The sequence below is a fragment of the Nanorana parkeri genome, unplaced genomic scaffold (genome assembly GCF_000935625.1).
Source record: "Nanorana parkeri isolate BGI_ZX_2015 unplaced genomic scaffold, ASM93562v1 scaffold1159, whole genome shotgun sequence".
Lineage (NCBI taxonomy): Eukaryota > Metazoa > Chordata > Amphibia > Anura > Dicroglossidae > Nanorana > Nanorana parkeri.
Genome location: NW_017307427.1, coordinates 179,073 through 192,749, shown reverse-complemented (window position 1 = coordinate 192,749; position 13,677 = coordinate 179,073). Strand labels below are relative to the sequence as shown.

Sequence of the window (13,677 nt, the reverse complement as noted above, 5' to 3'; positions counted from 1 at the left end):
TTACAAGTAAGCCTAGCAGTGAGACTGTCCCTGTGGGACTAATCTAAGTTTAATGCTGTATTAAACACATTCCTAATTGCGGGCAAGATCCCAGTGGTGTAGTTCACTAACCTTTATACAAATGTGTACATTTCCATTTAGCTTAGTGCTACCATGTAAACATTTGCAGCACTTTGAGGTTTTGTGCTTTTAGGAAAATTGTTTTGATTTTAAATGGGAGTTTTCAACTTTAGCTGTATATAAATTAAAGAAAGAGCTTCTAACAGAGTATAACGTAAGATGGTGAAAACTCACATGTCGATGTATTTATTTGTACTTTGGTAAATCACCTAATCAGGTCAGTCATGTTCCTTTTTTCCATTGCAGTTAAACAGCATAGCTTGGGACATATTTGGGGAATTGAGCACATATGGTGAGCGCTTAAGGACCAGTCTTAAAGCCGACTTGAATATAAACAGGACAGTCTTTATTCCTCTGCAACATAAATGAAACAGAACAGTTCAAGCACTTCTTATAATAATAATAATAATAATACTAATAATAATAATACTTTCTTCAGCATATACAGTCCTCAGCACACCTCTGTGTGATACTCACACTGCTCACCCCTCATGAGCACTCACACTGCTCTCTCAGCAGTGTGTCCACCAAGTCCCTTGGGTCACTGACTTAAGATTGGCTAAACAAATGGCAAACACACTCATCAACTTGTTACCAGCTTTACAGCAAGGTGCACATGGAAGGGTTTAATACAGTACCACATTCCGCTAAGGTTAAAAACAGACAAGTTTTTTTGCATGCTGGCTGGTGAGTGTGCTGGGAAACTTTTTGCTGTTGTACTGACTAAAGATTGCCGCACATACTCCATGTGTAACTGGCTTTCTAGGCCTTCTTGGCTGTCTTCTCCGTGCCTCTACCACACACAGCCACCCGACTCCCCTCTGACTTCTGGGTGGAGTCCTTCTGACTCCTGGACACCTATGTTCCACTCCCAAGCTGGAGCCCTGAACATCAGCCAGCACCCTTTCCAAAACAGCTGTGCACAGGTGTGCAATCATTAGGTGCTGGCCACTACTAAACCCCGGACCCAGGACTAGAGATCTCATCCCTCCCAATTCTCTTAGAAATCTCCCAGTTCCAGGCTCTCATGCCAAATCCACAAAACCTGGGAAGAACCGCAAAGTCAGCTCTTCCCCAGTACAAGAACTTGCCTCCTGGAACCGCTCAGCCCCTCTGGCTGAGAGTCCTGGGTGACGACAACCCCCGGCTCTACTGTAGGATTGACACTTAATACCACAGTATATATAACCTGGAGGTTACTCCATTCACAATTTTCAAGCAAATTAATACATACCAATCCTACTCTTCGCACCACTTACACACACGGCCTTGAAAGTCTAAGCTTTTTATAAGATCTTCAGCAACTGGCACCCTTCCAAATGTGTCAGACGTCTGCCCCCTACCCCTCATTCCATTCTATGGTTCTTTCCGCTGGCCCCTATGTCACTACCCTGACAGTGGAAACCCCATAGCGCAACAGGTGAAACGAATGTCTGACACATCCAGCAGAGCTGCATGCTGAACATTCTTTTGCAAACTTAAAACTTTGGTGGAGCTTGCTTTCTTTGCAAAGATGGCTTAATTTCATTTTTTTTTTTTTTAAATAGAGACAGATCCATTTTAGAAGTGGAAGCCAGGCTGTAACAACTCTGAAGGCAATAAATCTCCTCCCAGGTGGGAGCCGGACCAGGCTGTACTGCAAAGGCACTCTGCAGCCTTTACAGGACAGAAATCTCTTCAGGATATTGCTCAGCTGCTGTCATGAAAGAAAACATGTCAAAAGAGAAATATTGGGGGTTCCTGCTGTTAAAACAATGCTCATACCTCCCAACTGTCCCTCATTTGGAGGGACTGTCCCTCATTTGGAACCAAAACCCGAAGGTGACTCTCTATTTGGTCTGATGTACAGATATCTGTGAAAAGTTTCTATTTACATACCAAAAGTGTTATTCTGCACTAAAACCATTTAATCTCTTAATCTCTCATTCTAAATCTAATATTTTAATTATATTGTTTGACATTCAAAAAATCCAAAGTAAAGGTGAAAAAAAAACAATTCTAGGTTTAACAAATCATTTTTGGCATATAAATCCTTAATGGTCCGCGGGCATGGCAGGGATGTGTCCATTGCCTAAATACATTGCGCTGGAAGGTGTCCCTCTTTCTCCCAGAAAGGTGGGAGATAGTAGGATTTCTTGTACTCACCGCACAATTATTTTATCTGCGTTCATTGAAGGACCCAGCCATTTCTTAATTTAACGGAGGGGTTATATCGCCACCTGCAGGAGAAGTATGCTAGGCACAAAAACTTGAAAACACAGCCCTGGTGACGGCCCCTGCTGGTAGTTGAACCCCCCACTAGCTAACAGACAACCTCCACAGAGGAGCTGTGTCCTTTAATGAACACAGAGAAAAGGATTTTACAGTGAGTACTAACAAAAAAATCATATTTTCTCTTCCGCTCACTGAAGGACACATCGATTTCTTCATTTAATGGAAGGGACATCCTAAAGCAGTGAAAACGGAGGGGTAGGCAACCAAAATAGAACAAGAAAAGAAGCCCACACTAAATGGTCGCCTGTAGAACTTTGCAACCAAAAACTGCATCAGCAGAGGCAACAACAAGAACTTTATAAAAACGGGTAAAGGTGTGCACCGACAACCAGGTGGCCACCTTACAAACTTGAACACCAAAAGCCTAGGAAGTGCTAACATCCCTAGAAGAGTGGGCCGCAGTCATAAAGAACAGCCCCTAAGAGCGTAGGTCTGAACAATAACCTGCCAAATCCAATGCAAATTGGTGGCTGCCGAAGTTGCCACGCCCTCCCTAGAAAACTCAGTAACAACAAAAAAGGGAGTCCGACTAACGGAAAGACTCAGTAGCTGAAAGATAGACACACATAGCCCTAACGACATCCAAACAATAAAAAGCCATCTCTTTAGGAAAGTGTCGGACAAGAACAAGGGAAGAAAGGTTGATATCACTAGCTAAAAAGGAAGCCCGTGGATGAGAACCACCTTGTCCTTATGCAAGACCAAAAACGGAGGTTCACAGGACAAGACAGCCAATTCTGAAACCCTCCGAGTCGAGGTGATGGCTACCAAAAAGGACACCTCCTGGGAGAAGTTTAACAAAGATAGTTCCCTTATATTTTCAAGGGAAGTTTCTGCAAAGCAGAAAGCACCAAGTTCAAATCCCACGGGAACAAGGGAGAGTGAACCAGAGAGGAAACACAAGATATTCCCTGCATAGAGGTACGAACCAAGGACAGCGAAGCAAAGGGGCGTTGAAAAAAATTGCTAATGCCAAAACGTGACCCTCGACAGTATTAAGTGCCAAACGCTGATCCACTTCTCTTTGAAGGAAGGCCAGGACCCTAGCCACGGAAAGGGCACGCGACGACACCTAAAGTGACTCACACCACAAAATATAGGCCTTCAATGTATGATGGTAAATGTGTTGCGATGTAGACTTATAAGCACTATGCATAGTAGAGATTATATGATTATATAAGTAAATATAAGAGTAGAAATACTGACAGCAGGAGGAACTTCACTTTCATTCATGTTTAACGATGCTTACTATGTGCTTTGACGTAAATTAAATGTTAAGCTCTCATTTATCCATATGTTGTGACTACATAGACTGGACAGATTTGTTGCATTATATCAATTTATGTAATTAAAACAAATGGGGCGAGAAATACAGATGTTTGCCTGATAACCACATGAGTGAAAGCCATGTGTTAACAGACATGTCTATATACATTGTGCCTGAGTGCAAACATGTCACAATGTTGGCACTGGAATTAAACTATAAAGAGATACAGGGAGGTTGATTTATTAAATTAGTAAATTCCCCCAAAATTAAGAAGAATTTAAGCAGAGGAAAAGTAGGAACTTCAACTGTACTCGTAAAAATACAAATATAAAATAAAAAACAATTCAGTTATATATTTGTTACAAAAATAATTGAGGTTTAGAAGTTTTTTATTACTGTTGGTGAACCCAGAAATTTCCCACCACTTCTTGTCCCTGTAACCCAACATGAGGCAATCTCTGCAATTGGTATACAACAAAAAAAAAAAAACACAGACATACGAATGTCACCTGATATGGCCATATCTACGGGTGCCTAAAGGGAAACATTGAGTTTAGGTCCTGTGGTCTATTGTGCTATGCCTGTTCTAAGCTGCCTCGCTGCCCCTTGCTCTGCTGAAATACTTATATGTCTCCAGGTTTGGGCACAAGTTATAACAGGGGTAGACCCATGGTCCAGCAGCATTTTCGGTTTTAGGTCTAATTTAGTTCTTCAATACATTGTTTTGGCAACTGAAACTCATATGCTTGGATGCACCATTAATATTTTAAGCTGATTTAAAGCTCAACTTTCAGTTTCAAATTGTCTAAATACATTCGAGGTGCATCTAAACAAAAAGTGTTGAATAACTTACAGTTTATTTACTTACTCATTATGGCAAAAGCTCCAGGGGTACCTCGTAGGTTAAGTTCTGCTTTAAGAAAACAACAGTCTGAGTAGAAAAGCCTGTTCCTGTCTGCTGTAGAGATGGACTTGTGCTTCCTGTGTGGAAGCAGTGGTCTCTGTGCAGAGATTTGACACACCTCCAAACAGCAGGGAGAATATGTCTTGCTGATTGCAGCACAATGGGTTTGACTTAGTAAGGAGCATGTTGAACCTCTGAAGAAAAGACCTTTGCTTCAAAAAGGAAAGAAAGGGTCCTTTTCTGCAGAGTGCCGGCAGAGGGCAAGTTTTCCTACCAAGGCTGTGGCTGCCTTCTAAAGAAAATAAACTGCAAGACTTTCCACACTAATTGTTTTGATGCATCTGGAATGTATTTAGCTGATTCACACTAAAAGTTAAATTGGACTTTAACCCTTTCAATGACACCGACATATGTCATAAGTCACTGGCAGCGTGCCCCTTTAAACAGACTCCGCGTGAACTGTGTTTACATGTGTAAAGCCGACTGTTGGCTTAACAATGGAAGGGTTTCTGGTGGCTGAGCTGAGCACCAGCTCTCTTCCAGGGGCCGGTGAAGTGTGCCCACCCAACACCCCCTCCTTGGTTCCCTAATGACCCCCTAATGTCACCTTAAAGAGTAATGAAGAAGTTGAAGAAAAATAAGATTAAATCAAATAAATGTAAAAATACAAAAAAATGTAAGTTCCTTGGTCCCGTGAGTGTGCACATACTAACGTAAACAGAAGTCGGGTGCACCTACATACAAAAATGACGATCGTGCTACACGTTAGGTATCGCCGTGAGTGCCAGAGTGAGAGCAATAATTCTAGGACCAATATTTGCTTATATCTCTAAACTGATGACCCATACAAACGTAAATTGTCGCCTATGGACAATTTGGGGTACTGTATTTTGTTGCTGTTCCACGGACGCACGCAGTTTTCAACCTGGGCATGTTGGGTACCTCTTTCCTCATCATAAATGTATCTTTCATATTTCACAAAAATAAAAAATTGCCACTAAAATTAGCATATGTGCACTTTTTAGTAAAGTTTTGGGTTTGATAAAGAGTTGCAGTAATATCTTGCAACATACACATTTGCAACTGGCACCATTTTTGTTTACTGGCTCTTTGCTTTCAGAAAATATATAATTTTGGGGGGGTTTAAGTAATTTTCAGGCCTAAAATGCGGATTATAACATGTGTGCAAAAAACGCAAAAAAAAGTCCTTGGCAAGGACAACAATCAGAAATTGTCACATTTTAATTACACTTTTTTTTTAAAAACAATTACCTTTATGCTTATTTTTATCTTATATTTATTTTGAAGTTAATGTACCAGTTGAAGAAAACTGATGACAACAGGCTGTAGAAGAAATGATGCATTTGTAGCTGCAGGGTACAAACCTTTGAAAAAAATGTGAAAGATAATGGCAGAGCATCCTTATCTGGTTAACATAAAACCTAACTCCAGGGAGTTGTCAGTTTTTTTTTGTTTTTCCCAAGCAGTAGGTGTTCTAAAGTGATCCTTCTTAGGCAACTTTCAAAGTAATAGTGACCAAAGGTTGATACTTTGCTCGAGTAGGGACTGGGCGTGCAAGGAGGAAAACTCAAAATGCAGAAAGTATAAAGTAGAGATTTCGTTGTATTCAGATTCTTATATCATAAGGCTTAACCAGCATCGGGAGGAATCATTAGACTTATTAGACCTCAGGATCCCTTCAATTTTATCAGTCCAGTATATGCCTTGTCCAAGCCCTAACTAAAAAGTTTTGACTGGAGTTGAGTTTTAGTCTGCTATAATGACGCAAGCAACATAGGTTATTATTCACACACGCCCCTCTGAAGAAGCCCCGGTCACACACGCCCCTCTGAAGAAGCCCCGGCCATCGGGGGGAAACGCGTCAGGATAGCGTGTGTTCCAGCTTCCCGGAAACACCCATAATGGATCACTTAATGTTCGAGTGAAAGCAGGACAGGGGATCTGTGCAGCTGCCGAGTTCAGTGGATTGGACAACCTCGATGCGGTCTTTGCCTGAGCACAGCGGCAATAGATTGTACTCACTGTGGCCGAGACCGGGAGACGGGAGTGAATCCCTGTCAGTGTAACATACACAGTTCCTATTCCTCCCCGGGTCACTGAACACACTGCCGAGAGGACTTTATCAAACTTCATCCCACAGTGCGGCCGCACGAGTGGACACTCTCCCTATGGCTTCTCTCCCTCAAATTGGAATTCAATCCCACACAGTGATATAAATCAGACGGGGGAAGAAGCATAACAAAAGGAACCACTGCTCCGCTACTGAAGCGGATCCCTTTGAAAAGGAAATTGCTACAATTGGATACCACGTTGTGAAACAGTCCACTTGCAAATATCGTTGTGGGACATATTAAGCACTATTTCCACCACGAGTTACAAACACAACGTGAGTACAGTTCGGCTAGTCTATTTTTGATATATCTTCATTTTGCCTGCACCAGAGACTTCCTGCCCCCTTTTTTAGGAGATTTATATACCTGAACATTTACATCATTTCACTTGGGTGATTTAGGGAAGCTGTTTTAATGCTTTTAAATGTTTTGTATAGGTATCTTTATGTGTTTATTAATCATTAAATTTGTTATACTACTTAACTAATTGTGATCTATTCATCAGACCATCTTCTTTTTGAGGGATTTCTTTTCATAGGGGACTAGATGTTTTTGAAATGACTGACCTGTCCGTCTTTTGGGCACAAGCAGCTGATGACTTCATTAACCATTACTGGTAGATGTAAGGCTTTTCCGTGCTCTGTTTCCGAGCTCTCGTGCGTGTGTTGAAACCGGCTGGACAGAACACAATACTTGTGAAGTTTGCTGTATTTTCTGCAGATTGCTAGGCTTAGCTTGAAAACCATGGTTCTGTTGGCAGCCACCGGAGAAAAGAGAAATGAAAAGACTCAAATTAGAACTTTTGACGTCTCTAATTCCTGTTTGACAAGATGAAAAACAGTACTAACTATAATGACAAACATACTTAAGTATTTGAAAAAAACAAAGGAAACATCAGCCTTTCAAATAAATAAGGACATTCTTACCCCCACAATTTCTCATCGCAGTGCATATACAGCCTTTAGTGGCCAACGATCTTGAAGGGAAGGGTTCATAATTTTGAAGAGATGTTGTCAGATCAAGAACACCAAAAGCTACTGGCAAGTATGGGATGCAGGTGTTGTACATATCTACAGTAGCTTTCAGTATCTGTCTTTTGCCAGTATAGTTCTGACAGGTAAAGCTCTGACACTTATGGGTAGCCCTCTGCCTAGAATGGGCAACCTTTAGTGTATCAATAGGAATATGTGAGATTCAGGAAGAAATAAGAAAGTTCTAAAGCTTTGCTTGTCTCTTTAAGGGCCTGTGTCTATAGCCTTTGAGTTTGTGTCCATGGCATCAATTTGAGATGCTTCGGAGATCATCTGACTTGCTTCAGGCTGGTTTTATATTCTCACAGACTTGTATGGGAATGCAAAACCCATCTGAAGTAAACAAAGCTCACCGCGAATCTGGCCCTAATCAGATTGGTTCGGTTTGACACATTTGTACACCTCTTTGTTGATAAACGGTGGTCGGTAGTCCTAAGGCTAACGCTTGGGTTAGCATTTTTTGGCACAAGAACAGTGCCAGGATTGTTAAAAGGAGCCATTTAAAGCTCATAGCACCCCAAAGAACCATACAGAATCACCTTAATTTCACCAACTTCAATGCCGTTTTGCCAAAATGGTGAATATCCATATCTAATATCCAATGGTCAGGGCTTGAAAAATCCACTTGTCCTCTCGTCTGTGACGAGAGGACGCCGAAGCCGGACGAGTAGCTTACCAGCCGGCTTTTTTAATTAAACGGGCGTCCGGGAACTTTACATTCAAGCTATCCGGCATCTTTAGATGTCCGATCACTTGTATTAGCTGCGGGTTTACCCCCCCCACCTTGTGCCGCTGTCACTGCCGGGGCTGGGACCGGCACGGCTGCTCTGTGACAGGAGATCAAAGGGAGATCGGTACACAATCTCCCTCTGATCCCTGTATGCAGGAAGTGATGTATATTACATCACTTCCGCATACAGCTGTCATTCCCAGCTACAGAAGCTGGGGAGAAGCTGGTGGAGCAGATCTCTGCCTCAACAGCTTCTCTGGGGGTCCCTATGTGACATTAGGGATCTTGGATACCCCTGATGTCTCCATAAAGAGGATCTGTCATGTAAATTGGCTATCACATAGGGGGATTCGTATCCCCTCATGTGATAGTAATAAAATTAAGTGTAAAAAAAAAAAATGAAAACAAGCAATTATTTTTTTTGTAAATATTTTTTTTTAAGTGAGTAGAGGGGCGGCTTTAAGTCCCCCGCCCCCGGGTGCGCCTACATGCGAAAATGACGATTGCGCCTATTGTGCCGCAAATGTTACATATCACCGCAAACATCGGCGTGAGAGCAATAATTGTGTCACGTCTGCAGTTTTTACAATAGTGGATCTCAACTGCGGAGTAATAGGATCAATCAGATACGAATCTCAGGCGTCACTCACAATCTCAACGGTGAGTTTGAGATTCTACCATCACGTGATCAAAGGAAAAACAACACAATTCAACACAGTACTATTGCTTCATAGACTGTGGGTTGGTAGTTGAAACACTAGAATGCAGTGGCTGCGGCAGGGTTAAGAGCGGATACTCAGTAAGTCTAATACACAGTTCATATCAGCCTGCATGCAGGCAGAGGAGAGGTGCTCTCTCACAGATAGGGTACTTGCGATTGGCAGTAGCTGAGTGATGGCTGAGACTCCCAGGTGACTCCAGTATCAGAACTGAGCAGGTCCGTCTTCCAGATGGCAGCAGGGGGATGAGAAGGGTCCGGTTGGTGATAGTCCCATACACAGGTTCGTGAGGCAGCAGGCGTTCAGACAACAATCACAGAACGCCATGCTGCCTCATCAGTGCCCTTAAATAGGGCCAGGAAGTGAGAAGGGATCGCTGATTGGTCCGGACGACTTCCGCGTTCCACCGTGGAACGCAGCCGCCGCGTCACAACCCGGAGTTCGTGCGTCTTCCACGTTCCACGGTGGGACGCAGAGGACCGCGGCAGACAAACAAGAGGCCGCCCCGTCGGTGGCATTACAAATTGTAGGGACATTAATCACTGATAACACTAAACTGATGAGCAGTAACAGCTTTTAAAGTGTCGCTTTGACCAATTTTCGGTGTGGCCGTTTTTTGCGATTTTGCAGGAGCGCACAATTTTAAGGCTTGACATGTTTGGTGTATATTTACCCGATGTGACCCCGTCTTTTATATTTTACCAAAAATATGGGTAAGAATAAATGTTGAACATAATGTAGGGAAAACATTTTATTTTTCTAAATTTATGGTACTTTTTTCATTATATAGTAAAAAATAAAAACCCCAGCAGTGATTATATACCGCCAAAAGAAAGTTCTATGTGTTCCTAAAAAATGTGAACATAAAATACAAGGCTATAGTCCGGTCATGCTGACTGGTGACATTTTTGACTGACTGGTGAGACACCCTAAAATTTTTCAAGCCCTGCCAATGGTAAATGTCTCCATTTTTGCTGAGATTTCAGCAAAGAGAAAACTCTCAATTTTGCTCATCCCTGGTCACAAATTAGCCACAAAATGGGCTTCATATTGATATAAGACAACTGGAAAGTTACAACTAACAATACTTCTACTGCAACTATCAATACTTCTACTAACTAATTCACACAAAAACCCTTAGCAAATGTTAAAAACATTTTTTGTCTTTAGCTAAAAAGAATCATACACAATAACAAAATACAATACAAACTATTTCTGACTGATTATTAGGAGTTACTGCAGTTTTCACGCATACAAAAAGAAACAAATACAGCCGCTGTTTCCATATAATATAAATATAAAAATAAAATGATTATGCCAAAATTGTGGGAACTTTTCCATTGAAAAGATTTCTTTATTTCCTAAACTCATCAGCTGGCAGCCATCCCAATTAGCCATGTGTTCTCTTACCATTGTACAAATACCGCCAATGGCAAAGTCATTCATCCCATTCACATCTCATCTGCCCTTCTCCTGTCACTGGCTACATATTTATGTTAGAACAATGTAACAAAACGGAAATTCACATAAAAAAAACTTGCATCCTGTGAGTCTGACTCATTATGTTGAAAGAGGGTTGGGTATGGTGTATCACCTAGCTAAGAGGTTTATGGGTATCAATAATAATGATTATTATCATCTTCTTTTTGCTTTTAAGTATAGTTGATATACAGCAGCAAGAATTAAAGCGACCCTGTAGCTTTACCTGTGAAAGTAGACGGTGCATACTCACCTTTCCTGCTCCCGCGCCAATTAACTCTATTCCACTGCTGAAAAATCACCCGCTGAAGACCACGCTGAAACCAACACCTCGATCCTCTGGTCTCCCACACCTCTCACTGATTTGCCCGTCCATTACAGGATTCAGTAGTGAGGTGAAGGTCAGCAGGAGGAACCAGTGAGCTCTTTGGTGGACCCAGGAGATTGACACTCTTGAGTGTTGGGTTTCAGTGTAGACTTTAGCAGGTGATCTCTGAGGGGGAAAAAAAGGAAAAAACGGGCAGTTAACTCCTGCAGTGCAGAGAAAGCCCCACTGCAAGGGTTATCTGCTCATTTTATCTACTTACTTGATTCCCGCTCTTCCAGTTAGTGCTCACCTCATCCCTCCTATGCTCCATTTTGTGGACTGTCCCACAGCATCCTATAATGTAGGGCAATGAGCCCTGTATTGCACATGATGTCAGCGACCACCAGAGCATGGGGGGGTGGGGGGTGGGGAGAGGCTCCAGGCGCTGGTCTTGGAGCCTGCAAAAGTGGGGATCAGGTAAACATTTTTACACAATTCCCCTAGACAACAATGAGCAGTTAACCCTTGCAGTGTAAGGGTAGCCCCACTGCAAGGATAGTTTTCTTTTTGCTGTAGATGGGCTTTAAAAGAAAACTATGGGGTAACCTTTTTATCCCATAGTTCTCTTTAGGGTCACAGGAGGACATATCAGGAGGGTATCAGGGCATTTTTACAAGTACTTCTTGAAAATGCACAGTATTGTTACCGTTATCGGTGCATCCCTACTTAAAAGAGAACTATGGGGTAAGTGTTTTTCCCTGTAGTTCTCTTAAGGGTCACGGGAGGAGATATACTAACGTCCTCCCGTGACCTAAAGCTCAGTATATAGCGGGCTATTGCTAGCTATATACTGAGAGCGCGGCAGCCGGGACAGATCCCGACAATACTGTCGAGATCCACCCAGCTGGCTGATTGACAGTGGGCTCTGCCCCCCCCCCCACCTGATCCCCCAGTCAGCGCTGGAGGGGGGAATCCCTGCAGGGAGCAGGGACTGTTCTAATGGTCTTTCCTCCTAGGGATTACTTAAATCTATTTAGTGTATTCTCTCATTTTATCTAGGGTACTCAAATAAATCTGGTTTACTTGCCTGATCCTGGTTCCCACGGCGGTTAGTGCTTACGTCTCTCCCCCTCCGACTATGGACCTGCATAAAACATGATGACGGCAGCAACTTTAGACTACCGGAGCGCAGGGGAGAAGAGGCTGTGGGGACCGGTCTAGCAGCCGGAGTCAGGTAAGTAATTATGCTTCATTCCAGCCCCTACAACAAAACAAGAGCTTAACCCTTGCAGTGTGGGGGTAGTTCCACTGCAAGGTTTAGTTTATTTGTCCAACGTGCTTCTTTAAAGTGCTTGCAAACCCTATACTTATAATTGCATCTGCCTAGCCTAGTTCATTAGACTGCCCAGCCTAGACCAATAGTGTATTAATTTAAATCTGATAATTTATTGAAATACAATAAGAATTGCACTCACAAGTGACCTTGAGAACGAAGTAACAGGTACAACCACAGAAGGCTTACAAAAGGAAGGAACTCCCCGAAATGCGTTCCGGAAAAAAAAAGGTGATGTTGAGAGTGGGTGGTGTTCCCCCACCAGGAGCCAGCAATTCTTTCCGTCATTGACTACACATGGTAAGTCACTTACAGCTTTCCATCTACCATCGAGAGTCAGCCCATGGCAAGAGCAGAACGGTACCAGCTACAATATGATTATCTACCTGTGTATAGATGTGGTTGCACCTGCTACTTCTTTCTTATGGTCACTTGTAATTGCAATACTTATTGCTTTAACTTCAATTGGATTTAGCTTACTACACTATTGGTCTCTTTGCTCTGGTCTTGTTTTTTTTCTCGGAAAGTCAGGAAATCACCAGCACTCACAGAAATCACCCTGCACGGCCCCGGAACGTCGGTTTATTTGGATGTCTGTGACGCTTTCTGTCCAATAAAATGGACATATTTATCTTTACTACTGAGTGCTGGTGATTTCCTGACTTTCCTGTGTTTGCACGGCGCCATCCGTGGTAAATTCATCACTGTGAGCACCACTTTTTTCTTTTCGATGTCGGGATCCGTTCCGGCGCCTCAGTATACCGCGAGCTGTACCACGCGGTATACTGGGCCTAGGGTGACGGGAGGACACAAGTTTGTGTCCTCCCGTTACCCTAAGGAGAACTATGGGGAAAAGCCTTAACCCCATAGTTCTCCTTTAAAATATTACATTCATTAGTTAAACAAAGATGTCACAACAATGAAACAATGATTTCATTTACTTACAAATAGAGTTCATCTACTTCCTGGTCCACCTCTGGCACAAATGATGTAATGTGCCCAAGCATTGCACCATGGGAAGGCTACATCAGCAGAGCATTGCTGGGAAATCTCATCTGTAATCTCATGAAATTTCAGGGAAAGGCATTTTCCTCCATGAGATGATGTGCATGGTCACATGTCCTAGTCACATATGCAAGAGTTCCAGGTATTAAAGGGAAATCTAGTAATCTTAGCAAAAATGGCCACTGGCAGAAGACTAGGAAAGAAAAGAGAAACAAGGTAGGCAAAGAATACAAAGCAAGCAATTATCTAGAAGTATGTGTTTGTAGATTGTCATTACTAAACATTTCTAAAGTTGTGTGTGTTGTTATTTTAAAGATATGGGTAAAGTCCCAAGTCCTGCAGTGATGCCACAGAGTGTCGCTTTATACCTGCCTAT

The 13,677-nt window shown here is 42.5% G+C and overlaps 1 protein-coding gene across 1 annotated transcript in view; it reads right to left on the bottom strand.

The window, feature by feature from the left end:
• METTL15 (methyltransferase like 15) overlaps positions 1–13,677 on the bottom strand; it is a 196,572-nt gene that overhangs the window by 172,038 nt on the left and 10,857 nt on the right. The window contains exon 2 of the mRNA XM_018568242.1: positions 7,264–7,447. Within this exon, the coding sequence (XP_018423744.1) occupies positions 7,264–7,443 (180 nt within the window). The 5' untranslated portion in view covers positions 7,444–7,447. The remainder of the gene's footprint in view (positions 1–7,263; positions 7,448–13,677) is intronic.